The sequence below is a fragment of the Eschscholzia californica genome, unplaced genomic scaffold, assembly GCF_041429995.1.
Source record: "Eschscholzia californica isolate CP2 unplaced genomic scaffold, dmEscCali1.0.p SCAF_2, whole genome shotgun sequence".
NCBI lineage: Eukaryota > Viridiplantae > Streptophyta > Magnoliopsida > Ranunculales > Papaveraceae > Eschscholzia > Eschscholzia californica.
The window spans coordinates 9,364,555-9,390,040 of NW_028238309.1; the positions used below are offsets into that span (position 1 = coordinate 9,364,555).

Below are 25,486 nucleotides of genomic sequence, written 5' to 3' on the forward strand. Positions count from 1 at the left end.
AAACGTCTTACTTCTAAATCTTAGAATGTTAGAAAAGAGTTAAATCATTTATGATTGTTTTAGGTGGATTCTGATCTCTAGACCTCTCCCCCATCAATTCTCTCACTTTACTGTTTTGTTTGTTATTTTAATTTTCCAAAACAAAATCAATTTCAAAAGAAAACGTCTTACTTCTAAATCTTAGAATAGGTTTCATTTAGTCCCTGCAGATCGACCCGGTCTTACCGGAATTATTACTTGACGCCCGTATACTTGCGGGCGGTGATCTTTTAGGCCCATCAAGTTTTTGGCGCCGCTGCCGGGTAATAAACTGAAAAACTAGGAGGCTTTTAACCAGATTATATTTTGAGAGATCGCACTAAACCCTAACATCCTGAGCTCTACTTCCTCTCAAGGAATTGATCCATGATGGCCACTCATTTGCGTGAACAAATAATGAAAGTTCGGACCACAGACAATCATAGGCTGATGAACTCAACCTAGAAAGAGAGTGAGAAACCAATCACGGAGAAATAAAAAAATAAACACAGCCATAAAACATCTAAGCTCTTCAAAAACCACTTCTTCATACTGACAAGTGTACTGTCTATGATCATGTGTCATAACACTAATAAAAATAATCGAAATTTCAATTCGAGCATCTAAAACCCAAGTACCCATGCTTTAAACTTTTAAAGACAGATCAAGATCCCTTGGGAAAATAATGTTACATACAAAATATCCTAAGAACAAGCAAAGTTGACATAAAACCCTATCCTTCCAAAATAGTTTACTACGTAGGACATCCTAAAGTTGGTCAGGTACAGGAACGAAACACCTGGAGATTTGATAATTATGTTACAGATTGTGCAAAACATATGCGTGGCTACCCGTAATTCTGTGTTTTACATAATTAAATTAAAACATAATCTCACCTTATAAGCTAAACCATGCTGAAACTGTAAGTGTGCTGACATGAATCCGAGAATTTGTATCTTGAAACGAAGTCAAGGCTTTAAACTGCTTTTCGATACCTTCTTCTTCCACACACTCTGCATTCAGCAACCGATTTAAGTTATTATCTAGAGTAGAGGAGAGAACTTCACTCTTTCACATACATTAGTAAGGAGATAGATGTTTACACCATGCTTGGCCATGGCGAAGCACATTACAGTACATGTATGCTTCTAGCCATAATCTTATTAAAAATGGGAGCATATGAACAGTGTGAGGACAAGTGCAAAACATGGAGATGATCTAAGTGTTGATCTTCAGCACAAATACTACAGTTCTAAGACTTTTGTTGTTAGTTGGTAATATAGTAAAGATTCAACCAACTTATGAGCTGAGAACTTTTATAGCTCCGTTTTGCTATGAAAATGATGTGCTCAGATCGTCCTTCCCAAATGGGTAATGCAGTAGACAATAATTTGGTGACACATTCATATATAATGGGAAGGGTTTAAGTTACGTACCAGAGGCTCGTCTTCGGAGTCTCCAGAAGTAGCAGAGTCAGATTTGGAAGAAGCCGACTTTTCCTCTTTGTCAGATTCTCCTGAAGCTGCTGGACTGTTCACCGTGTCTTCTTCCATACTACTTGGAGACTCTGGTTTCTCCTCTTTGCCGGAGTCGCCCGAAGATGCGGGGGTCTTCTCTTTATCCTCCATACTAACTGGAGAGTCTGGTTCCTCCGCTTTGTCAGATCCTTCTGAAAGTGCGGGGCTTTTCTCTGTATTTTCTTCCTTACTGTTCTGAGATTCTGATTTCTCCTCTATGCCAGTGTCTCCTGCATTTGATGGGCTCTTCTGGATTTCTTCTACCCCTTTCACTTCAGAATCTACTTCCTCTTCTTTCTCAGACCTCTCAGCTTCTGTTGGGTTATTTCGTGTTCCGTCCTCCTTTGACTTCTCAGGATCTGAGTCCTCTTCTTTGTCGGACTCCGCAGCTTCAGTTGAGTTTTTCTGTGTTTCTTCCTCCTTTGACTTCTCAGAATCTGATTTCTCTTCTTTGTCGGATTCCTCTGCTCCTATTGAGCTCTTCCCTTTTTTTTCTACCCTTCTCTCCTCAGTGTCTGATTTCACTTCTTCATCAGACTCATCTTCTGTTGAGCTCTTCTGAGCTTCTTCAACCATTCTCTCTTCAGTATCTGACTTCTCATCTTTCTCGAACTCCTCAGCTTCAGTTGAGCTCTTCTGTTCTTCTTCCCTTGTGCGTTCAGAATTTGATTTCTCATCATCGGATTCTTTTGCTTTTGTTGGGCTCTTCTTTTTAACTTCCTTTCGGTTCTCGCCAGGATCTGAGTTCTCTTCCCTGTCGCTTTCTTCTGACGATGTATGGCTCTTTTCAGAACCTTCTGCATGCTTCTCAGAATCACCTGGAAGAGAATTACACAGAAAACAAGGGAATGAATTACGCTCCAAATTCGTTTTTTCTGAAGCTTTAAATGTAGAACAAGTAAAACCCATCCATTTGATTTGCACGACAAAGCACCAACAATTTCATGAAGATTGACAAAAACCAGTCGGAAGTTCGAAGCGATAACCTTGTAGACGATACCCAGATGGATTTATTTTATCATCGTTAATTGCTTTCACAGTTGAAGTGTAAGAAATGTACAAGTTAGTTAGGTCATTATGCAGATAAAACAGCATCCTCACCATCACTGTTATCGGAGTCAATGACTTTACTTTTCGACGAACCAAGTTTTCTCTGTCTCGCGACTTTTCTGGGGGTTCTCTTTTGCTTGACTCCAGAAGTTGACAACCTGAATCCGACTTGGTATAATTATACACCAGCATTACAATTGTTACAGACATTAGATATACAGATTTAGAATATACCTCTTCCCAGTACTACTAGGCGATTTGGTACTTCTTTTCTGCTCATTTGACCTGAATTGTCAACAAAAGCCAAGATGGACACCATTTTCAATAAAAAACACAAGTGGTTGGTTCTTTTCTTTAATTTAGTAAGAGGCCCAAAGAATGCATTTGGCCTTGTCCATTTCTAAGTTTAGGTCATCGGTGCAAAATGGGAAAGGAAAAATGCATCAAAGTGGAACTTACATTGCCAAAGAGGGAGTCTTTGGTGACTTTAGCCGCTGAAATAAATAAAAACCAATGAACATATCAGAAACTTGTAAATGTTTTCTAAGTTGAGTACAGCATGAAGTATAATATAAACAATTTGATTACCTTCTTACGCTGTTGATCGTCGGACACAAGCTCCCACTGCTCCTTATCTAACTGGAGAACTTCCACATCTCCATCATCATACAATATCTTCAGAAACATTCATCACAACTCATTGTTAGAGAAAAGGTGCACAGTTCATCAATATATAAAAATTTTGCAGAAAGGCACATTACCTCGTGTTTCTTCTTTCTTGGCTCATAAGACTGGACCAAACCTTCATAAAACCTGCCAACATAAATGCGAGGCTAAACATAAAGCAACAAATACTACCACTTAAACGGTACGCGATGACCTATTAAGAGGGAATAATGGAGAGGAAACACAAGAAACACCCTTTAACTAGCCATTATCCAGAAGAGAGCAATAAGTTAATAACCAAGTTGAAGAGTCAGGCAGAAATGAATGCATATGTACAAATATGTATCTGTGTGAGTGTGTGTGAGTGAGAGACACTCAGTTGCTTTTTGCTTTACCCTGCCAATTCATGACAACTTACCACAAACAAATGTTGATCACTTGAAACGAAAAAAAAAATGTTTTCGTAGGAACTTCATTTTTCTAACTAAACTCAAAAACAAATATAATCAACTTCGTTATGTACATATAAATCAACTCTATTAATAGACTGGAAAACAGTTAAGAAGATACTCGGGATACCAAGACATGACATCTCTATGAGCGCCACCAATTTGTATTTTACTTCTCCTCTCAATCTAAGAGAGCAAGAAGTTATACTTGATGTCTATATTTTGTGTTAAGAATAATATATATATCCCCTAATCAAAAGTCTAGTTAAATAAGCAAATTAAACTTAACACATACTTCTTATCCAAAGGCCACCAGACTTTTACTCTGCATCCTACCAAGTCTGAGCTGTCATTTTCGCCAACCTTCAGTGAACACTGCAAAGATGTAACGTGCAAAACAAGAAAAGGAAGAAAGAATTAGAGTTGCAAATTTGATTACGGGAAACAAAATATGAATAACTAAATATATTATCAGGGGAGAGAACAACCTTGGCCAATCCTACAACACTTCTTTTTCGCTTCACGCTAGAACCAGCGGCAGGTTTGGAATTGCTGGTTGAGTTCCTTTTATTAGCTCCTAGTCCACTGGACCTCTGCATGCATAGAAGAATGAAATTATAACCCATCTAACCAACGACAGCTTAGATATCCTAAGATTTGGACACCTTTACCAGTCTAACCTAGGAAAATTCTCACCTTCAAATCACTGCCACCAGCTTCACCAATAATATGTTCCACATCATTCGAGCCCTTACCGGTGCCTTTGCGTTTACGTTTTGATGAGAGGCCTTTAGGAGATGGCAAGCAGGACACCAGCAAATTAGTGCTATCAGACTCAGTTTCAGCTTCTTCATCTGTCTCGGAAAATTGCAAGGAGGTTATTCCCATGTTATCTCCTGAAGCTTTTCTAGAGCCCTTTGAAGTACTCCTTGAGCGAGGGGATTTGCTAACACCCTCGGCAGAAGAATATATTCTGCGCTTTGATACTGCAACAGTTTTTGTTTCACTAGCTTTTCTCCTTGTCCTTTTCCGGGACTTACTAATTTGATCACTTTTCACTTCTTCATTTTTTTCTTTACCTAGAAGATGCTCATGACCATTTGACGCTTCTAAATTCTTAGTTATTTCCATGTTATCCAAATTAATTTCTCTTACCATTCCCAAGATATCATCATCATTTTCTGGATCTTTTTTCCCAGCAGATTTAAGTTTACCTTTTTTGTTCTTTGTGTTTTTTGTCTTGGCTCCCTGTAATTTCAAACTTTTCATTATCTTCCGCAAAGGCACTTCATTTCCGTCTTTATCTGTATCTTTCAATTCGTAATCAGCCCCATTACTACCCTGAAAATAACAAGGTCAAATGGAAAATAATTATGGCAGAATACTTGAGAAACATAACACAATTTTCTGAAGACTTGGGACTGGATACATAATATGGCTAGAAAGATACCGTCTCGTCAGGTTCCAACTTGAAAGATTCAAAATGAGCCAATACACTATCACCTGCCAACCACGTATGCCCTTCACTGACCTGAAATGATCCATAGGAAATAACTTACTTACGCACGGAAATAAAGCAAAGAGAGACAGGCAGTGGAAGCATATAATTATGTTCAACAGTCACACCGAACCCTCTACCACGGGAGTATAGTACAAAGTTGGGCAAGGCAAAAAACATGCAATGACTTCATTGCATGTTTCAGTCATACATTATCACTTTTTGAGCCTCGAAGAGTTGGGCTCTCAAAAAGCGAAGCGGTGCCTCGAAGCGTATGCCTCGATGCGTAAAATACGTAGTTTTATATATATATAGAAAAATAACTTCAAAGAGTGTAACTGTTATACTTATAACTTAAACACATATAGAATACACATACTAACACATACACATTACAAATTTACACATATACACATACTATTAGTCTATTACTAACACATACACATACAGACATACTAACAATTAACACCAAATTTAAACAAATCAAACAACAATGCTATATTGCTATTACTATAAGGCGTACGAGTTGAAATTGATGGCCAAAGCGTGTGACTCGATTCGGTTGGGTTACGCATCGAAGCGAAGCACGCCTCGATGCGTCCGCTTCAATCGCTTTTTCAAACATTGGAACAGAGTGCTCACCACAGAGTTAGTTTCTTCTCTCTTCTCAGATGGTTTGTACATAGCTGAAGGTAGTGGAACTGATATTGCTGATCCTGGCAAATCTTCATCCTTCGTTTGAGTAAGTCGCTTGACGATCGAAAGTCCAAGGTCCGATATTGCATGTGAATTCTGTGATTTATCACAAACAACCTTTCAGAAAATGCAGGGTTATAAAGCTTGACGAACACCTTAATCAGGTAACTGACAGCACAACAATGAAATAATCTCATAAACGAAAAGAGGTTTCTTACTATTGACTTCTTTGAATCAATTATGTCTTCTGAGCACTTGATACTCCGAAAGATAGAAACAGTTGCAGAAAGGCTCTCCTTTACCTTCTTCATACCATCTTCTGATTTCACATCTTCATCTCCATGCACCATCTCAGAAAGATAGAGATACAATTGCCTGCAAATAAGAAAAACTAAATACACCGCTACGATGGTGGCTTGGGTCCCTTATGTTGTTCACCGGCCATATTTGACAACAACCAGGTGATCATACAAGAATGCCGAAAAGAAGAAATAAAAATAAAAACAGTTTCATAAGAGCTCAAAAATCAGTTGGCTTTTCTGTTATGTTCTCTCTGGAAGAACTGAAACTGATAGCTACCCAACCAATAATGTATCACTCGCAAAATACGACTACCACAACTATCTTTTTTTTTTCCTTGCTATTATGTATGACTGTCAAGTGCATGTCACGCATCCGATTTTATACCATTTTATGTACAGCAATAACGGCATATCTTACACACTATTTCAGGTTTGCATAAGGTCTTCCAGGATGATAGCAATGCAGCATTTTATGGCTCAAGTAACAGAAACAGACTGAATAACACAAATGTGGAACTGAGTTTCAGAAGTAGTAAGCTTCATGCATCTTTGCAATGACGAGAAATATCTAAAAGTTGTAACAGGTGTGACCGTCACAACGCTGAAGCATCCGTACAAGAATATAACCATGCAATATATGTAATATATATACATGTATAACAGAAAAAACAACTATACCGGTATATGGTTTCATATTCTACAACATCGGAGCATTCATCAATGTTAGGACATGAAGAATGATGTGCAGTAGCATGTACTAAGTAGGGAAGAATGTAGTCTGGATAAGTCATGAGAGGATTTCCATCACAGAGAAGAGGAAGTTGGCGTGCCCTCGCCTGTTGACACATCTGAATAATTTCAGCTAAGTTATGTTTATCCTGCAAAAGCAAAATCAGATAATAGATATATCAATCACCAAGAAACCTTTTCTCATGCGCATGAAGATAACAAATATTATTATGAGCGATTGAGATTGGTATACATGACCAAGTCCAGTACACTAACCTCTTTAAACTCAGGCGCATTGTATACAGGGATATTGAGTAGAAAGGCACAAGCGTATTTTGCGTCTAGAAATCGATCTTTGATGTATTGATGTACTTTTCCCAGAAATAATTTCTTAGCTTCCGGGAAGATAATCTGAGTGTCACAACATAACAGGACAACCATCCTTTCAATATCTCAATAGATGTTAAAACGGCTTCTGGGTGAAAGGGAACAACAAAAAGTTTTAAATTACTTCTCATAAAGATTTAGCAAGATAGAAGTTGACCTCAGACGTTCTTAGAGTTAAGTGGAAAACATCAACTGGTATCTTATGATCCCAGTGCTTGGACAATCGGATAACTGCTTTTGCTGAAGCAAGTTTCATATGAGCCTTGTCAACAGCACTGCAAACGGAGAAAAAGGAAAATAAATAAATAAATAAATACTTCACTGTGCCCATATACAATCAAGATAAGTAGCATAAGAATATAGCAATCAAAGAATACTAAGGCACCGGATCAGTTGTATAGAAAAAAAGAAACGTATGAAACCTCACTAAATAAAAGTTTACCTCGACTCTATATCCTTTGAAACCTCTCCAAAACAAAGAAGATTTTTGAGAATTCCCAAGAGATCATCGAATCCAACTCGCAGATGTGCATCTTTAACAGGCAAGTAACTCTTGACCAATGTCTTAATGCCATAAATCTGCAACGCCCAAACATATGGTGTTTTGGCGTGTTAAAATAACTTCATGGTACATAGTTGGAAAAGCAAATATTAGAACATAACCAGGCCCGCAGGCCATACCCTTCCATACACATTCTCAAAACCTAATATCTCATCTTAGGTTTGACTACAAGAAACGACTGACCTTCAATAAACAAAGTTCACTTCTCTCATCCCAACTGGTTTTAGAATTATCATCTGCTCCCTGGTGTAAGAGATCTAGTTAGTGAACAATATGAATAAGGACGACAGGATAGTCTTCAAAGTTGTAAGCATACATTACTGCACTCCAGAATTTTGCTTCTTATAAACCCAACGATTTCACTCTCTCTAGTTTCAAAAACTGGCATTGCAGTCTGTGCAATGCATCCCAGTGACTGTAGTATAGCAGGTAAATGTTTCTTCTCCTCCAGCATATCAACAAGCCTCTGCATGTTCATTAAGAAGCATATGCTTAAGCAATTACCAACTCGGAAATATCGTTACATAAACTTAAGTAAAGACTAATCAAGAAAACCTTGTATATAACAGAGAGTGATTTCAGCCCATCATCTTTCGTGATTGCTGCTAGAGCATGTATGGCATACTTGGCCTGCCTTCGACTACCCTCCAAACACAACCTCTCCAATATAAGATCTACTGAACTGCAATGAATACAAACATAATTATGTTAACCTTACCTAATGTAAGAAACTTTAGCTTAGTATGAATAAATATAAAGGTCTCACCTTGATGTTAGTGCCAGTTGTTCACGGAGGGAACCACCAGCTCGGGCCAAAACATGCAAAATACCTTCTTTGATTATTTCATTGTCCTCTTTAAGAAGATTTACAAGCTCTTCCTCAGTCCCACTTAGCAGTGATGGAGAGAAACGTGCAAGCATCTGAAAGATGAAATTGTTTCGGTTCCAAAATTTTAAAACGTGAAAGGACATGTCCCTCAAAAGTCAAACTTAAACCAACATGCTTCAAAACTCTATAATCAAGAGAAACTAGCTACAAGAAGCATATGATAGAATATGGACCACAGATGCAGGCCATACGGTACTAACATGAAAACTCAGAAGCTAACACTTTTAAATACTTATATAATCCAGATAGGGAAATGAAGAATGTACACCAGAGTTGAATCACGAAACACACAAACACTACTGGAAGCTAAGGATGGGTCTATTTGATTCTTTAGGTCATTGAAGCTTCTTCTTTATGTATAATTATGGTCTGAGTTCAAGAAACTAGCTCTGAGTTCAACCCTTCAATTTTTCTTCTTTTGCATAATTATGGTCTCTTGACTCACTTCTATGTTAACATCTCCAACTTCCTATGACAACAAGGTGAAACTGAACGTGGAGAAAATTGGTATTTTAGAAATACATAACTAAGGGTGCATATCAAGATATCAGGTGGATCAGATAATGAGTGCAAGAAACTAGCAAGTACTGGCTCCTAGTGTGGGAGGTACCAAAATACATCACGACATACGAGGAACATTACCTATTCAAATAATTACTCAGACTCAGTCAGGACGTCTATATAAAAAGATGAAGAGAAAACGAAAACTATTTTTACCACGAGTAAATCCATGCATGATTGAATTAGTGCATCTCCTGAAGACATCTGTGTAGTAGCCTCCAGTAGAATTTCTTTCACATCCTCTTTGTTGAAGAGTAAATAAGAGCACTTCACCGAGAGGGTACCAAGAAAATCATAAAGTTCGTGTTTTTCGCCAAGGATCTTAAGCAAATCGTCCTGCAATATGGAAAAGATAGTCCCATTAAGACCTCCCAAAAAATGACCTTTCCTAGATAAGGATACCATACCGACTTTTCTATTAAGTAAACTTAACCTAAAAGAAGGGCCTAAAGAAAATACCCGACTAGCCCAAGCTTGCTGGAAGCTAGTGTTAGGATCAATAAGACTTGTCAAAATCTTCCATATATTATCATCTTTTAATTGATCGAGAATCCTGAAACTCTCCTCCGCCTTTGTGTGATCAATAAAACAGCGAGACATTATGCGAAAGATAAGCGTAGTTTTCTTTTCAAGCTCAGGAGCATCTCCATCCTGCAGTTTGATGAGATCAGACTCCATGACTCGAAATTGGTATTAACCTTGGCAGTTTAATTTTCAATACTTGCAAACCTGAGAAATCTGTCTAAGTAACAGATACTTCTGCATTTCTTGCTGTAACCTGCAATCGAAGAGGAAATTCCCCTGAAAATCAGTGCAAAAATTATCAAATAAAATAAAATTGAAAGGAAAGAAGTCCGTGCATTATATCAATTGCATGATGTCAAGATCAATCCCTCAACACAAACCTTTGCTTCTGCTCCATTATCTTCTCAAGAGCCTTAACCTCAACTTTGTCAAATCCTGAAAAGAATTTGACCCAATGTTTTACCTTATCCCTTGTCGAGTACTCGGAAGAAAACAAGGATCCACAGAGAACCAGTTCAATTGCCTCTGATCTGCAAAAACAAAGAATGTCAAATGATAAGACATGAATCTCTCGAAAACTATAATTGTTACCACTTCATTTTGTATTCTTTGTTGGTTGAAACAGACCATTTAAGACCTTGCTGATAAAACACAGGCAAATGATCCTAATAGCATAAGCCTAACGGTATTCTCCAACAATACTTCATAAATACTAAACGTGCAAAAAACCTAATAATAATCATAATAACAATAATAATAATAATAATAATAATAATAATAATAATAATAATAACCATAAAAAATAATAATAGTAATAATATTTACCATCCACCAAAATGCTGTTCCCAAAGAATAATTCTATCTTACCTGAAATCTTTATCATAAAAGCATCGCATGATCTTTGCAGGTATCCAATCAAATTCACTGAAGTTCATTGATCCATCAGAGCAATTCATGCAGTGAAGTCTGTATATTTCAGCTAACCGATCCATAGTATATCTCTTAACAAGTAGCTGGGAAACGTGATAAAAAGAGATTAAAGATATACGTTAATCAATAATTAAGAATCCTATGCACATATACAGAAAAGACAAACATATATAAACAGATAGAGAGAGTAGAAATACTGATTTGTCTCGTAGACGTTCTGCAACAAGTCTTGCACTTTCAACCGAGACAGATTTCAAGTTATGACATGCCACATCGCAGACTGCAGTAACAACTTGTTTCCGGACATTTTCATCATAGTCTAACAACCGATCACAGAGGGCAGCTGAAATGTCCATCAATCTCAAGGTCAGAAGGAGTTGATACATGTAGCCTCTCAAACACAATGAAAATGCAATATAAACAAATAAGCAGTAAGTCTCCATACATATCATTTGAGGAGCTTCCAATCTCATAGGGTTTGATAGCAAACAACTCCTCATGTGTTCGACGACAGACATTCTAACCTCAGCTACTCTATCAGTCAACCTTTTCAAGAACTCAGAGAATAACGGCTGAAATGCATCAGAGATGCAAGAATCTGGTAAAGCAAATAGATCACCAAGTAACTTCACCGCCTTCAGGCGAATATCTAACTGATCTGTCTGTTCAAAGAAAGCTTGAGATCAGAACTTATTCATCTTAAACCTCTTCTAAAGAAATATCTGCATTCTCTTTTAACCAGAAATAGAAGCTGTTTCAGATAGTATCAAAATCATATGTTCTGTGTTGGCCGACGTTGAAATTTGGAAGTGAGAACTTGCTAGACTTCTTACAAATTTAGTACAGATGATTGGTGAATCATCAATTGTTAGTTGAAAAGAGAACAAAAAAGGAATCGGACAGATGTTTTCGAGATAATGGTCAAATGAAAACATTAAAGAGTATAACAAACGAAAAAGACAATTGACGAACATCAATAGAAGAAGCTACCATAACTGTATCACTAACAACTTATTAGTATCTATATACAAGTGTCGGAAATGTGATAAACTAGTATTGTGTGCTTACCAAAAGCTCTCCCGTAAGGTAGGGGATGACTCCAGAGAGGATTTGAGGAGCACAGCGATAAATGTCAAAAACAACTTCATGACAATCAAGTTGACTATTTGAAGAGCTGTTATCTCCCGACATTAACGATATAAGCAATTGCTTTATGTAAGGTTCAAGTTTTCCTGCACACTGCTCTATAACATTCATAGCAAGCCTCCTTGCAGCCATAGAAACATCCTAGAATCACAAATTCCACATTTTCGATTTCTTAAATATGTTACACGGAAGAAGAGACAATTTTAAACCATGTGAAAGAAGTTCACAGAGAGAAGAATGGCTTACACTTCTTCCCCGACCTAGAACCGACAATATAGTAATTATCATGTTATCTGCAACATCCTCACTCTCTTCCAAAAGAAGTACCATAATTGTTTGCATAGATGTTAGAACATTTTCTGGATGATCGTCACTGCACATGCGAACCAACAAGTAAATTGAAAACAATCCATATAAAATACCATACAGACACCCCTGACAGACCACTGTCTAATAGAATACTAGAATAGGTATGACACGTTCACAACAAAAAAACAGTTAATACACTTGACATACAAACTTATCTATATGTATAAAAGCACCACAACATAGGATGAAAAGAAAACCTGGACCTGTTCCTAAAGGTTTTTAATCAGTTACAGGGCATTGATTGTGCAAGAAGAAGATTCTTTTTTATTGGTGTTGCTGAAGGGTAATGACACCTTAGGTGTGGCAAATACACAAAAATACAAGATTTACAAGATCCCAGGTAGTATCTCTCAAATCATACTACTTTCTACATAAATTTAGAGAGCTTAGACTTATACACTCCATCCGCATTTTCATAGGGAGAACACTATATTAGCTTGATGTATGCTTCACTCTAATCAATTGCGCATTAGTGCAATAGTGCATTACTACACAAGATATGCTCACACTGTCTAACACCTATATTACTTTAACAGTTCATATGTGTCTCTAGAAACAAAAAAAGGAAAGCAGGAGACACTAGGAGTCTAGGAGATGTCAGGAGATCTTTAACTTCAAAGTATAACATCTATAAGAGCTAACAATGTGGAGGGACTCATTATTTCGCGACAAATCTTTTCATACATTTGACCTAATATAAATGAAGAATTAAATCCTTAATAGAAGGAAATCTTGAAAGTTTCAAGTAAGAAAAGTATAATCACGGGTACCTTGCAACAGCAAAGAATGTACTGAACATTTCAGTCACCAAATCATCGCATTCAAGATCCAACATCACAACACATGACCTATATCTTGCAAGAGTCTCCAAGATCACAACTCTCCTTGCAAAAGATGGCTCATTGATTTCACTTAATCCTTCAAAGGTGCCCACAATCAAAACAAAAATATCCTGCAAGGTATCCCACACAAATTTAGTAAGTTTCTTTATGAGCTTGGTACACAGAAGGCAGCCATTCCAACAAAAATATTTAAGTATATTTGACCTGTGTCAAGGAAGAAATATACCCTTAAAATATCATCACTGTAAGGAGCTTCTGGTGCAGTAATACGGGTTATCTCACAATTGCAAGCTGCTACAAGAAGCTTGACATCCCTATCTAGATGCTTCAGCAGTTCTGGCCTGACAATTGCATTAATACAAGGTTGCATTGACTCTAGTATCAGCGGTGATGGGGACTGATCCAGCTCAGAAAGGCAACTTGCAGCTTGCTACAAATCCAAGAAGGAAGTCATACATATAGTGAGATAGTTAATTTTAAGTCATGAAAAATTTTGAACATGTCATTCCTCTAGGAATCTACAGATGTATTACATCGGCATTTTAGACTAATAAGGATTCTGTGAACTCTTAAGGCTAGTAAGAGCATACTAACAATGAAGTTGACTGAAGATCTAAGTGAGGGTTCAGTAGCTTCAGTAAATCTTTGCAGACCCACTAAACAAATCATAAATGAAGTTGACTGGGGATCTAAGTGAATGAACGCCCAACTTTTCAGCAGAGGTAGATCCAGTTTCAGCAAGGACAAAAATGCCAACCCGTTTTATGGTACCGGATAGGTTTAAGAACCTAGTGAGAAGTCATATCTTCTTTTACGTTTTCATTACTTTTTTCTAACAATGAATAAATCTGTAGAGAATAAAGAATGTTACAAAGTGATCCAAAAAAGGATCAATAAGCAGAAAATTATCTTAGAGATCAGAACTGTGAGACGAAGCAGAAAACTGGCTGCTGCAAATAACACAGCAAACCACCACAGAGAAGGAGATAAAAGAAAGAGGGATTACAGCGACTCCACTAAAGTGCCCTAGCTACAAATTTACAAACTCAGGTAGTTATAGAGATCTTTGAACCGTGTCAATCACTGAGGCAGCGCCAATGCACTTGGTTTTAAACGTGGCCTTATTTCTCGATTTCCAAATGCTCCACTGGATGGAATCGGGTTAGTCCTCCAAAGTGATCTCCTTAATTTGCCACCTTAACTCTACCCCAACGAATGAATTTTCTTCTAAGCACCTAGGCAGACACCACGAGCTCTGTAAGGATTGAAAATTGAATCTCCTAACCGTAAAATCTTGCCAACAATGACACGAAGCATACACGCAGATAATGCATATGCTAACTATCATCAAGCCTCGTTTTGTAAAATTATCCAGGATACGGAGATGGTACGAAACTGTACCCTAATTGTAAAATTCATTCTTTTAGGAGAAAGCTTGCTCCAAACCATGATTACCAAGGCCAACGCCTAGTAACAAGAAATCCCAAATGGCTTTCTCCATGACTAGATGGTGAGAGTCAAAAACTGTCGTCTGGTAAATGACTCCTACTAGATTAACAAGTGGCATTATAAATGACATCATGCCTAAAACACTTCTAGAAGAGAAATTGCAAGTTCAGAAATCTTCACACGCATACTGTCCTAATAGTTATACATTGTTCCATATTCCTAGTTTGAAGCCCAATTAGTTGAGACTACTTCCCAATCGATTACCCAGCTGAACATCAGAACTTGCTTTGCAATGCTTCTACTTCGTCAAAAGGGGCAAACAATTATTTTGATACTTCTGGACCAATCTATGGACATTTTCTGAAATTCCTATTGAACAACTCTAAAAGGAAAGATGTTGTCAAGGCCTGTTCTTCAGTCGCTAAGTCTAATATTTCTGGTTTATAGAATGGAAAGGTCGTTTTTGTATTAGAAAAACGAATTGTCTACAAGTTAGGTTCTCCGCAAGGGAACATTATTAGGGTGTCAAGTTTAACATTTCGGGAAGACCTTTGCTTGAAATCTCTTCTTTGGGTTCAATCGCTAGTCTTTCTGTTTCACAAGTACAAGTTTTCCTATACAGAGTACTTATACAAAGGATCATATATCCAGCAAAGGAAGCCAAGAAACCACTCTTCTCAATCTTTCTAGTTCTGCACCAACATTCAAAATTTTCTAGACATATTTTCCCAAATTTCCAAATTCTACCATTTTGAAATATTGATGAAATTCATTCCCCTATTTCAATATGTCCATCTACCCAACCAAGAAAACTATCCAACTCTAAAAACCTAATACGATATATATCAACCAAAATGAAAAATAACCACCATTTAAGTCTCAACCATAACCAAACAAGAAACTAGAACCTCAACTAAAATGCCCCGACATCACCTAAACGAAACCCTAACTTACCAAAATTTCCACGAAAACTCATCAATTAAACCCAACCCCTCGTGCACCCCACCACCCCAAATTCACTTACAATAACAAATTACAAAGCAGAGAACAAAAAAATTTTACATAGTTTCAAAAGCTCACTCCTCAAAACAAAATCAAACAAGAAAAAACTAACCTTTAAGAGCTTAATTAACGCATCTTTTGAAGTAGGTGGATTTTCTAGCTTCGATCCAACTTCCCTAAGCTGTTTTAGAACCTTTTGCGACATTTTCAATGACAAAGCTGCTTGAAACCTAGTTTCAATAATAAAGCTGCTTGAAACTAGTCCTGAGTTATCTCATCTAAGCTTTTTTCTAGAGAGAAAGGAACGAAACAATTAGGGGTTTTTTCGTTCCTATAGAACTGAAAACACAACTCAAAAACGAATTATGGAAAGGGAATTAAAGAAGAAAACTCATTCTCTCTCTCACTAGAATTTCTTCGCTCTTTCTCTCTCTAAAATTTCTATCTCTAGGTTGGTTTGGAAGTGAAGACCAAAATGCTTAACAAGTAGAGCTTTATTTATATTTCAGATCGCTCTTTCCTTTGTCCGAACTCTCGTTTAGCTGAGGAGTTTCGATAAACTAGATTCCAATTTTGGGGTTCAATATGTTCAAAATTACTAAATTGTCCTTTATATGCTTCTTAAACAAACTACTAGTTAATCTCGTGGGTGCGGCTATACGCACACCCAAAATTATTTTAGGACCACTTTTCTCTAGACACTCCCTATTTTTTTTTCTCTTGTTTCGATTGGCACCCCGACTACTCTTTAACGTCTTTTTCTTCTTCCATTTTTATTTTGGTATGTATGAGGGTATGAAATCGCGGGTCGAGAAGTCAAGAGGACCGGATCGTTGACCGGAAGTCAAACCTTCACCTGTTTAATATTTTTATGGGCACCGACGACGTCTTTGGTCTTAACCTGTGACAAGAGACAAAACACACACGTGACCGTGAGATCCCTGGGACACCGGGATGGTATCGACCTAAAGGGGCTCCGATGGTCAAGTCTGTAAGCTTGCAAGAGAAGTAATGAATACGTGAGTGTTACCCTTGGAATGTTATCGTTGGTTGGATAATGGTCGGAGTTTAGGCACGGCTCGCAGAGTGGTTGGAGCTCGATCTCCACGGGTATACTGACTTGTTTGGAGAGAGATTATGACACAACCTATGAGACCTGTCTTGTGGGTAAGACAACCTTGATGAGGGTTGCCACGCTCAAGGGTATGTATTGTAAATAGATAAAGTAGAAAGCCTCAAGAGGTTGTCCTTCAATAAGGCAGCCCTGATGAGGTTTGCCTTGTTCGGGGGTATGTATCGTAAATAAAGTGGGAAGTTTTAGGATCTGACCTTGTATGCAGATAATCACGTGGGTGATGCGAAAAGCTTCAAGGGTCTGACCTTGTTGGATAATCAGGTTTTGACCTTGTTGGATAATCACGTGGGTGATGTATAAAGCTTTAAGGGTCTGACCTCTAAGAGAGATAAAATAAGCAAACCCTTGTTGATAAAGTAGTCGAACCCCTGATCACACGGTGTTGTCAGGAAAGAGAAAATAGATGCTTGTTTCCTCAAGGTCCTGTACTTGATAATGTCCGGTACTTGAGAAGATCTTGTACCTGATAAGGTTATGTACACTCTGTGAATAGTACTTGCTAAGGTCTTGTACTTGAATGTAAAACCGTGATAATACTTGAATGAGGGGGGAGAAAGCCGGATTATGTGAGAGAGCGTCACTTTATCAAAGAGCCAGACTCTATGAGAGAGAAAGTAAGTTGTGGATTTTTAGACAGGAGATGACGTTTAGCAAGTAGTCGATGTGTTTGCCGATTATTAGATGCTCGGTTGTTTTAGTCGGAAGCTCGATGTATCAGTCGAGAACTCGATGTGTTTGCCAATGATCAGATGCTCTGTATCGTTCTTGGTTCAGTCAATTTATAATGTCTTGGGTCGACCGCTACCTGGTGATGAGTTGTCGTCCTTAATGGTGGTAACGCATGGGATGTCACCATAAATATGGATATCATAACTCCTTAACGGGCATATCCAGGATATTGTCATATTGAATGACGGTAACGTCTTCCCAACGGATACATGGTGGCAGGTCCGTTGAGGAGGTGAGGACTATCCTCTTTATCCAGGGCTGGAAGTGCTTACGTATTTTGACGTTGCTTCGGGGTGCCCGAAGGTAAATGGGTCGGGCCCATTAGCCAATAATTTATGGGCTTGGTTACTATGTGGGCCCATTAATCGTGGATTTCTAAGAGCACTCCGGGTTACGTATTTTGGCCCATTCAGTATGTTCTCCAAATCTTCACTGAAATTCTTAGATTTCTTTGTGTTCTTTTGATGGGTATCATATATAGTTCTCTAATTGAACAAAGAGACTAAACATATATAGGCTTCAAAAGATTTTCATTTCTTATTAGACATCGGTTTTAAAAGTTCTACTTTTCTTTATCATCTTATCTTTTGATCCAATGTTTGAAAAGTTTTTTAAGTAGGTAAATCCTTGAAAAGTGTTTATCATCGATTTTAGGTTGATTTCGAGTGATTTTAGTGTGAGTAGGAATCAGTTAACTCATATTTGAAAATTTCAAATAGTCTCAGAGTCGAACCAGTCTGAGGCCTGACTCTAGCTCTGCCTCTAGGACTGGAATCTCTTGAGAATATGCTTACTTTCTCGGACTCACCAGTCCGAAAAAAAGAGCACATAGATGTCCGAGGTCAAACGAGATTGACAAGAATCAATCCCTTTTCTAGAGGAGCGCAAATAGCAATTCCAAAAGACGCTTGTACCCACTCCCCAATCTAGTTTGACTTGTAAATAGTTCACGACTGAGGTGAAGAAGAGAGTTCAAGAAGGGGATGTAGGGTCCTAGGGATCTACGGTTCAGGAACAACAACATCAAAACAGAAATCTCTTCGATAATCATCAAGCAAAATATACCTTAAACAACATGGATTCTCTTTGTTTTTTTAACTGTCATGTGATTTTTCTGATATACCTCAGGCTTATACTTTTTTCTTTGTCTATTGTTTTTCTTAGGGAGTGTAGTCAATCCCGACTTCAGTTGACATTCATAGACTTCATGTCCATGTACATTTCCATTGGCAAAGGAGAGTCTATGAACTTGCATGGATTCTTATTATCATTTCAATGACATTTATATTGGCATTGTTTAAACCTTCATGGATTATCATTTCCATTATTTTTGTTTTTAAAAAAATCAAAATGTCACTGAAAGTCACTCATTTTTTGGTTGACAAATTTCACTCTCTTTTTACACTAGAACTACTAAAATGTCAATGAAAGTCTAAATCCACCAAACTCCATGGATTTGCGAATGTCGAAGACATTTTAAAATTTCCGGACCGGGATGCGATGGCGGACGGCAACGTTAGGGAGTCCGGAGACGTCGTCGGGGGCCCCGGGAAGAGTTATCTTTTCTGTTTAACGGCCTGCCCACCCTGGAATCGGCTCAGCCGGAGGTAGGGTCCAGCGGCCGGAAGAGCGCCGCACGTCGCGCGGCGTCCGGTGCACCCCCGGCAGCCCGTGAAAATCCGGAGGACAGAGTGCCACCCGCCCTCGGTCGTACTCATAACCGCATCAGGTCTCCAAGGTGAACAACCTCTGGTCGATGGAACAATGTAGGCAAGGGAAGTCGGCAAAATGGATCCGTAACCTCGGGAAAAGGATTGGCTCTGAGGGCTGGGCACGGGAGTCCCAGTCCCGAATCCGCCGGCAGACTGCTCGCGCGGCGAGAGCGACATACTTTAAAATGTCGTGATTGAATGTCAGAGAAATTCACAGATTTTGAAATATCTCTGATTGGATGCTGCTGACATTTGGAGATTTTGGAATGTCTACCAATTAAATTAAACTACCCCTCTTAGTTTAAATCTGATTTGAGTTTTTTCCTTTTGTCTTATGCCTTGGGTTTAAGTTCCAGATGACCCATTGGGAAGAAGATGGTGGTGAGATGACAGGGGTCTAAATCAATTGAATTAAAAAAATTATCCAAAGTAGTGAAGATTATATGGAACCTAATTGTCTTTCCCATAATAGGTTTCCTTCCTATATCTTCCTCAATGATTATACCTAGCAGTCAAATTTCTGTTTTTCTTGTTTCTTCTATCCAAGTGTTGTTTCTTAGCTTATGGGTCACACTGTTTAGACACTCAATTTGCTCTGACCTATATCATATATACCAAGTGTTCAATGTCTGCCAGTGCATGCAAGATATCATTGTGAATTTCAAAGTACTAAACACTCAATCTTCATGTTTTCTCTTGTCTAGACATATACCTCCTATTCTCAAATCATTACACATGAAAAGCTATTCCATAAAAACCACAACTCAACCAAAATCAACAGCAGTCTGCAGCAAAACAATGGATTCTCACCTTCAAAACAACAATGGGTAACAATCTCACTAAAGTAGGTTGTGGCCCGGCAATTTGGAAATTTTTTTTAGAGTAATGTTATATGGTCCAAAAATTGGGGCAGACTACAGGGTGAATGGTGATGTGGTCGGTTTCAATTAGTCAGACCATTTCTCTCTTCCCATGGCCTGACCAATTGGAGTCGACTGCATCACAATTCCGACTTTGGCCGACCCTAATTTTCGGGTAAATCCACTTTGAGAAATTTAACTTGGGGCCTGAACATTCTTTACAATAAATTGGGTACCAGTGGTGCAAATTTATAAATGTTGGGGCCTCAAATCTCGTGGCACAAAGCGAGGCTTTGCTCGTTTTAGGCATGTGACTAGATGGATCTGTTTAGCAGGTTGGAAAAGTTTTGGTTTGAATGAACGAAGTTAAGTTATTTTGACATCATAGATTGGCATGTTATGCTATCTTATCTTCAAAAAATCGAACCCAAGAGTATTAATATCGTGTACAAAGTATTTTGTAGAAAAATAGGGCATGGGCACCATAATTTAACCGAAAAAAGTCAAGAATGATCCGTGACACAATTTGGAGCTCTATTCATAATTCTTACCATAATTACAATCAAAATATTCAAATCACTAAATAAACAGCCTGAGTTCTTACCTCCAAAGACTCAATAAGCTAACCAATGTGTCATTGATCACTGCAAGAGAGTCTCCCTATAAGGCCATTTTCCCAATTGTCAGCCCACGACCCACATAATGACACGATCACCTCTTTTTCGACCAGGGCCTCTCCTTCACATGCTTTTCGGTAGTGAGCCAGAACAAGGAGAATTTTCATAAAACTGTAGTGGATGTACTTGATCGAATATCAGAAGGAAAATGTGGTTATCGATCTCAATGTGCAGAAGACTCATAAACTATCGTGGATGTACTTCATCCAAACGAAAATATACCTTGTTGGATGGTAGTGGATCAGAAATAGGTGGGATTGATACTCATGGAAAAAGAAAAGAGCAAATGGCCGACGAATTCAAGCTGCAAAAATCCTAACAGGAAGTTAATTGAAGATGGAAATTGCACAAAGAAAACACCAAATGCTAGATAAGAAAAAGATCACGAAGAATATCTCCAAGGATAAAGAAAGAAAACAGAAGTGCATTAACCAAACATCGAAGGAATGTGCATATATATATATGAATATCAAATGAATGCATAAAAGGAGAAACAAAATACAAACTCATATTTCCTTCAAAAAGACACTTACACACACCCAAGAACAATCTTCAAACATCGATTTACATATCAAAAGAAAGACGAAAACAGTTCAACAAGTTAAAAGATTGAACATGTTGTTGTACTTATTACAACAAGATTAGGTACAAACCCAAGTGAAGAATACCTCGAAACAAGTAAAGCTCATAAGAACTCAGATTACATAAATGTACAGCAACTAGACCTTGCCGCCTTATCTGATACTGACCTCATACAGAGAACTCGTCGATTTACTTTCTTCCGAATCAGAAACAATATCTTCGAGGCTTAACGGCAAGCCACAAGAGAATGTTAGAGTGGGTTTTATTCTTGGTACAATTAGAGGGTCTGCTTCATTTTTGAGAATCTGAAGGACTTTTCTCGTCGAAGGTCGATTAGTACAAACAGGGTTTGCACAACTAAGACCCACAAGCAAAAGTTTTCTCATTTCTTCCTCCTCAAATTCCCCATTCAATCTTTTATCTGCTGCTTCAACTAGTCTCCCTTTAGAGTGTAGATTCCAAACCCAATCTACCAAATTAACCATCTTTTGACTATTTTGTTCTTTCTCAATAGGTCTTCTCCCACAAGCTAATTCAAGTATAACGACACCAAAACTGAAAATATCTGTTTTTTCAGTTGCTTTTCCGTATTGTAAATACTCCGGTGCAAGATAACCCATCGTGCCAGCCGTTAATGTCGAATCAGGGCTTTTATCATGATCCATAAGCCTCGCTAAACCGAAATCCCCTAATCTAGGGTTGAAATTTATATCCAACATTATGTTACTTGTTTTTATGTCTCTATGAATTACTTGTTGTTCACATTCTTGATGTAAGTAGTTCAAAGCCGATGCAATTCCGACGGCAATATTATATCTTTGAGACCATTTTAAAGAGTTCCCATTCTCTGGTTCTTCATAAAGAACTCTATCTAAACTTCCATTATCCATGAACTCATAAACTAATAGTAATTCAGTCTTTTCAGTACACCAACCTTGAAGCTGAACTAAATTTTTATGCCCTAAACAAGCTATAATGGCAAGTTCAGAAAGAAATTCACTTTTACCTTCATGGGCATGTCTTGATCTTTTGACAGCAAAAGTAGAACCGCTTTCGGGGAAAATCGCTTTGTAAACTGTTCCGAACGAACCATGACCCACGATTCGACTCGAATGAAATCCTTTTGTAGCTGAGTTTAGTTCTGAATATCTAAATTGCTTTGGTCCTTTAAGAATCTCTGGTTTAAAGTTCTTTCCTTTTCTTATTTTCTTCCATTTCTTAATAGAAATCAAACCAAACACAACTAGAACTATGCAAGAAAAAGCAGGAACCGAAATTCCGAGGGCTAAAGCGAGTTTCTTTCGTAAATTGTTGCGAGAATTGAATACTGAGATTTCTGGAGCTAAATTAAATGAAGTAGTAGAAACATTATGAGGTTGAGAATTAGGGCTTACAGTGATAAACCCAAATGTCTGAAATGTCCAATCTTGAATCAAATGAAGCTCTGTACTTCCCTCTGTTGATGCCGAAAAACCCACATACATAAACTCTTTAAAATGCTTAGAAAGATCAATCCCCATTGAAAGAACTGGTTTTTCTGGTTTAGAATTATTTGAATAACTCAACCAAAGATTCAAACTTTTCTGATCATTCACATAATCAATCCACACAGTTATTAATTTCCCACTCTTGAGATCAACTTCTTGTGATTTAAGATCAACTGTTTGAATGGAACTAAGATTATCAATATCTAAACCAACATGATTATCATTAGGATCATTGAATTGAGAATCCAAATGGGTATCGAATTCGACAGCAATAAACTTGTTCTTGGTTAATTGTGAAGAATTAACAAGACCTAAGTACCCACCAGAGCTTCCAATTGTAAGATTATCTTGAGATATAAAGAATGTCAACCCATCACCAAATGAATCTGGATTAATATTTGTGATTGAAAAAGAGAATTTTGTTGAAAAAGAAGCAGAGATATTGGTTTTTGAATCAAAGAAAGTAATTGGGGTATCACAAATAATACTACCAGAGCTTGAAGAAGGAACATTAAGATCTCTAGTTAGTCCAATTACACCATTTCTAAGATAAGAATCACCAAGTAAAGTTAGATTTCTTAAACTAAAAGAAGTAAAATCAAATCTTACATTATTATCTGCACTTGTTGAATGAATCATGAAGAAATTGTAGAGAGAGAAGATATAGAGAAGAGGGAGAAGGTCTCTTCTTCTTGGAGATGAATTATTTTTCATGTTAATTAGCAAGAATTCTATTCAAGAAGTAAAGGGTAAGTTCAAGATTTTGAAGAGAATGAAGAACATAAAAGAATTCTAATTTAGAGAGAGAGAGAGAATTAGGTTTAGGAGGTGGGTATAGGATCATAGTGGGAGGAAGAAAGTCAGAGAAATAGACAAGTGGTGGGAATATGGGATTAGATTTTTTGTTTGAAAACTAGGGTTTGTAACGGCTATTTAAGATTTTATGTGTTTTAGTGGGAGATTGATGATGTCAGTCAGTGTCTTTATTTCATTTTGTCATTAGTAAATTATGAGTGCTATATTCTGGCTTTATCTTTAAGGTGAACTTTTCTTTTTGAGTTAATTCCTATATGGCCCCCTACTTTGTGACCAGCTTCCTTTATGACCCCCTTTTTTTCGTAAATTCAAATATGACCCCCTATTTTCAAGTAAATGTCATTACTACCCTTCTTAATTTTAAATTTAAAACATTTAAAAAACATTATTTCCACCTCACCCCTCTCTCTCTCTCTCCACCTCATCTTTCTCTACAACTCACCCCTCTCTCTCTCTCCAATTCACCTCTCTCTCTTTCCAACTCACCTCTCTCTCTTCCAACTCACCTCTCCCTCTCTCTCCAACTCACCTTCATCTTCTCTGATTAAGGTCGCCGGCCGGAAAATTTTCCGGCCGGCGACCTTAAAAAAAAAAGAAAAAAAAAAATCCTCTCATCTCTCTCTCTCTAAAAGCTCCGACGAAGGGGGTTTCCCTTCGCCGGAGCCGTGAACAGACCAGATCTGGTCTGTTCACGGCAGACCTTGAATTATGCTTAAATCTTCGAACTTACTTGTACTGGAGATGGTATAAGAAGCACTATGCACTGTTCTTTTACTTTGCCTTGTGTTTCTCTCTCTAAAATCTCTTTCTCTCTCTAAAATTTCATGCCCACCAAACCAATAACCAGCAATCATCATGAAACACCCTTTGCGCCAAGCACTCCCAAAAAGCAATTCAAACCATCAAAATTTCTCCACCATTAAATTCCTTTCTTCAAATTTCAAATGTCATTCTTCATTCCCACAATTCCACCACCTCAAAAAACCATGAAACATCTCAATTCTTCTCTTCTCCTTCTTCATCTTCTTCTTCTTCATCTCTTCTTCATCTTCATTTCCCAAATTCCAGTTTCTTCATCAACACCAACTCCAACTCCAAAATCACTCCAACTTCTCTCTCTTCTCTCTCTAAAAACCTCTCTCAAAGACCCTTTATCTTCTCTTAGTGATTGGAATGCCACTTCAATATCACTACTAACAAATTCATCCAACCCTTTTTGGTGTTCATGGTCAGGAATTGAATGTCATACAAAAACCCATGATATTATTTCACTTGATCTCTCTCATAGAAATCTTTCTGGTTCAATTCCACCTCAAATCAAATTCTTAACTGAGTTAAATTACTTCAATTTGAGTGGAAATTCATTTGATGGTCTTCTTAGTACCAGATCGCAGTCCTTTGATCATCAATATCAACTATAAACAACATCAATAAACAGAAGAAATGGTCGAATCAAATGCCTATACTTATTGCCCTTGTGGTTATTGTCGAGATTGGGTTTCTTGGTCGTCTTGATATGGCTAAAAATGCAGCCATGGTTCATACCTGGATTAAATCCTTCTACTTTTCTTCCATGGGTGGTGAGTCCTTTAAATCTGAATCCAGAGAAGATCTTCCTGAATTAGGTTTTGAGAGGAACAACAGTAACAGCCAACAAAAGAGTACCCACAGTAGAGATGTTGAGAATTGTGAGGCTTGGTTGGAGAGAGAAGATGCTATCCCTTATTCTAGAAATTTTCATGAAAACCCAATCTGGGTTTCTGGTTCTGACGAGGTTACCCCTCTTTTGATTCTTCCTCTCTTCTCTTACTTTTGATTTTACATCTTATTTTTGTATGGGTTGGTTCTGATGACCTTCAAAGGTCTGCCGTGAACAGACCAGATCTGGTCTGTTCACGGCT

At 37.7% G+C, this 25,486-nt stretch overlaps 2 protein-coding genes across 3 annotated transcripts; both read right to left on the reverse strand.

Annotated features, from left to right (window-relative positions):
- Window positions 1–642: 642 nt before the first annotated feature.
- On the reverse strand, window positions 643–16,178 carry LOC147556020 (binding protein). 2 transcript variants are annotated; one of them, XR_015235111.1, is made up of 34 exons: window positions 15,700–16,178; window positions 13,363–13,566; window positions 13,065–13,246; window positions 12,172–12,298; window positions 11,848–12,066; window positions 11,225–11,441; window positions 10,977–11,122; window positions 10,717–10,862; window positions 10,230–10,379; window positions 10,054–10,102; window positions 9,784–9,975; window positions 9,481–9,660; window positions 8,641–8,795; window positions 8,430–8,556; window positions 8,191–8,340; window positions 8,058–8,117; window positions 7,755–7,891; window positions 7,470–7,587; window positions 7,202–7,336; window positions 6,875–7,074; window positions 6,113–6,269; window positions 5,841–5,990; window positions 5,151–5,231; window positions 4,397–5,041; window positions 4,189–4,293; window positions 3,996–4,075; window positions 3,347–3,398; window positions 3,174–3,260; window positions 3,045–3,079; window positions 2,820–2,870; window positions 2,637–2,743; window positions 1,455–2,353; window positions 915–1,031; window positions 643–817 (listed from the first exon to the last, which is right to left on the reverse strand). XR_015235111.1 is itself a non-coding variant. In XM_086663755.1 (33 exons), the coding sequence occupies exons 1-33, from the start codon at window positions 15,790–15,792 to the stop codon at window positions 987–989; spliced, it is 5,481 nt and encodes a 1,826-aa protein (XP_086519881.1). In that variant the 5' UTR covers window positions 15,793–16,178; the 3' UTR covers window positions 643–986. The 2 variants fall into 2 exon arrangements, 1 of the variants encoding a protein (XP_086519881.1); XM_086663755.1 differs by having other exon boundaries at window positions 643–1,031.
- A 4,962-nt stretch (window positions 16,179–21,140) lies between these two features.
- On the reverse strand, window positions 21,141–23,800 carry LOC147556021 (Concanavalin A-like lectin protein kinase family protein). Its single transcript, XM_086663756.1, has one exon. It carries the CDS (start codon window positions 23,481–23,483, stop codon window positions 21,435–21,437), a length of 2,049 nt encoding a protein of 682 aa, XP_086519882.1. The 5' UTR covers window positions 23,484–23,800; the 3' UTR covers window positions 21,141–21,434.
- Window positions 23,801–25,486: the final 1,686 nt, after the last annotated feature.

Coding starts and splice junctions, on each gene's coding strand:
- LOC147556020 (XM_086663755.1), bottom strand. CDS start 15,792: ATGTCGCAAAAGGTTCTAAAACAGCTTAGGGAAGTTGGATCGAAGCTA. Junction 9,976..10,053: donor TACTTAGACAGATTTCTCAG/GTTTGCAAGTAT, acceptor ATCAAACTGCAG/GATGGAGATGCTCCTGAGCT. Junction 2,871..3,044: donor AAGACTCCCTCTTTGGCAAT/GTAAGTTCCACT, acceptor TTGACAATTCAG/GTCAAATGAGCAGAAAAGAA.
- LOC147556021 (XM_086663756.1), bottom strand. CDS start 23,483: ATGAAAAATAATTCATCTCCAAGAAGAAGAGACCTTCTCCCTCTTCTC.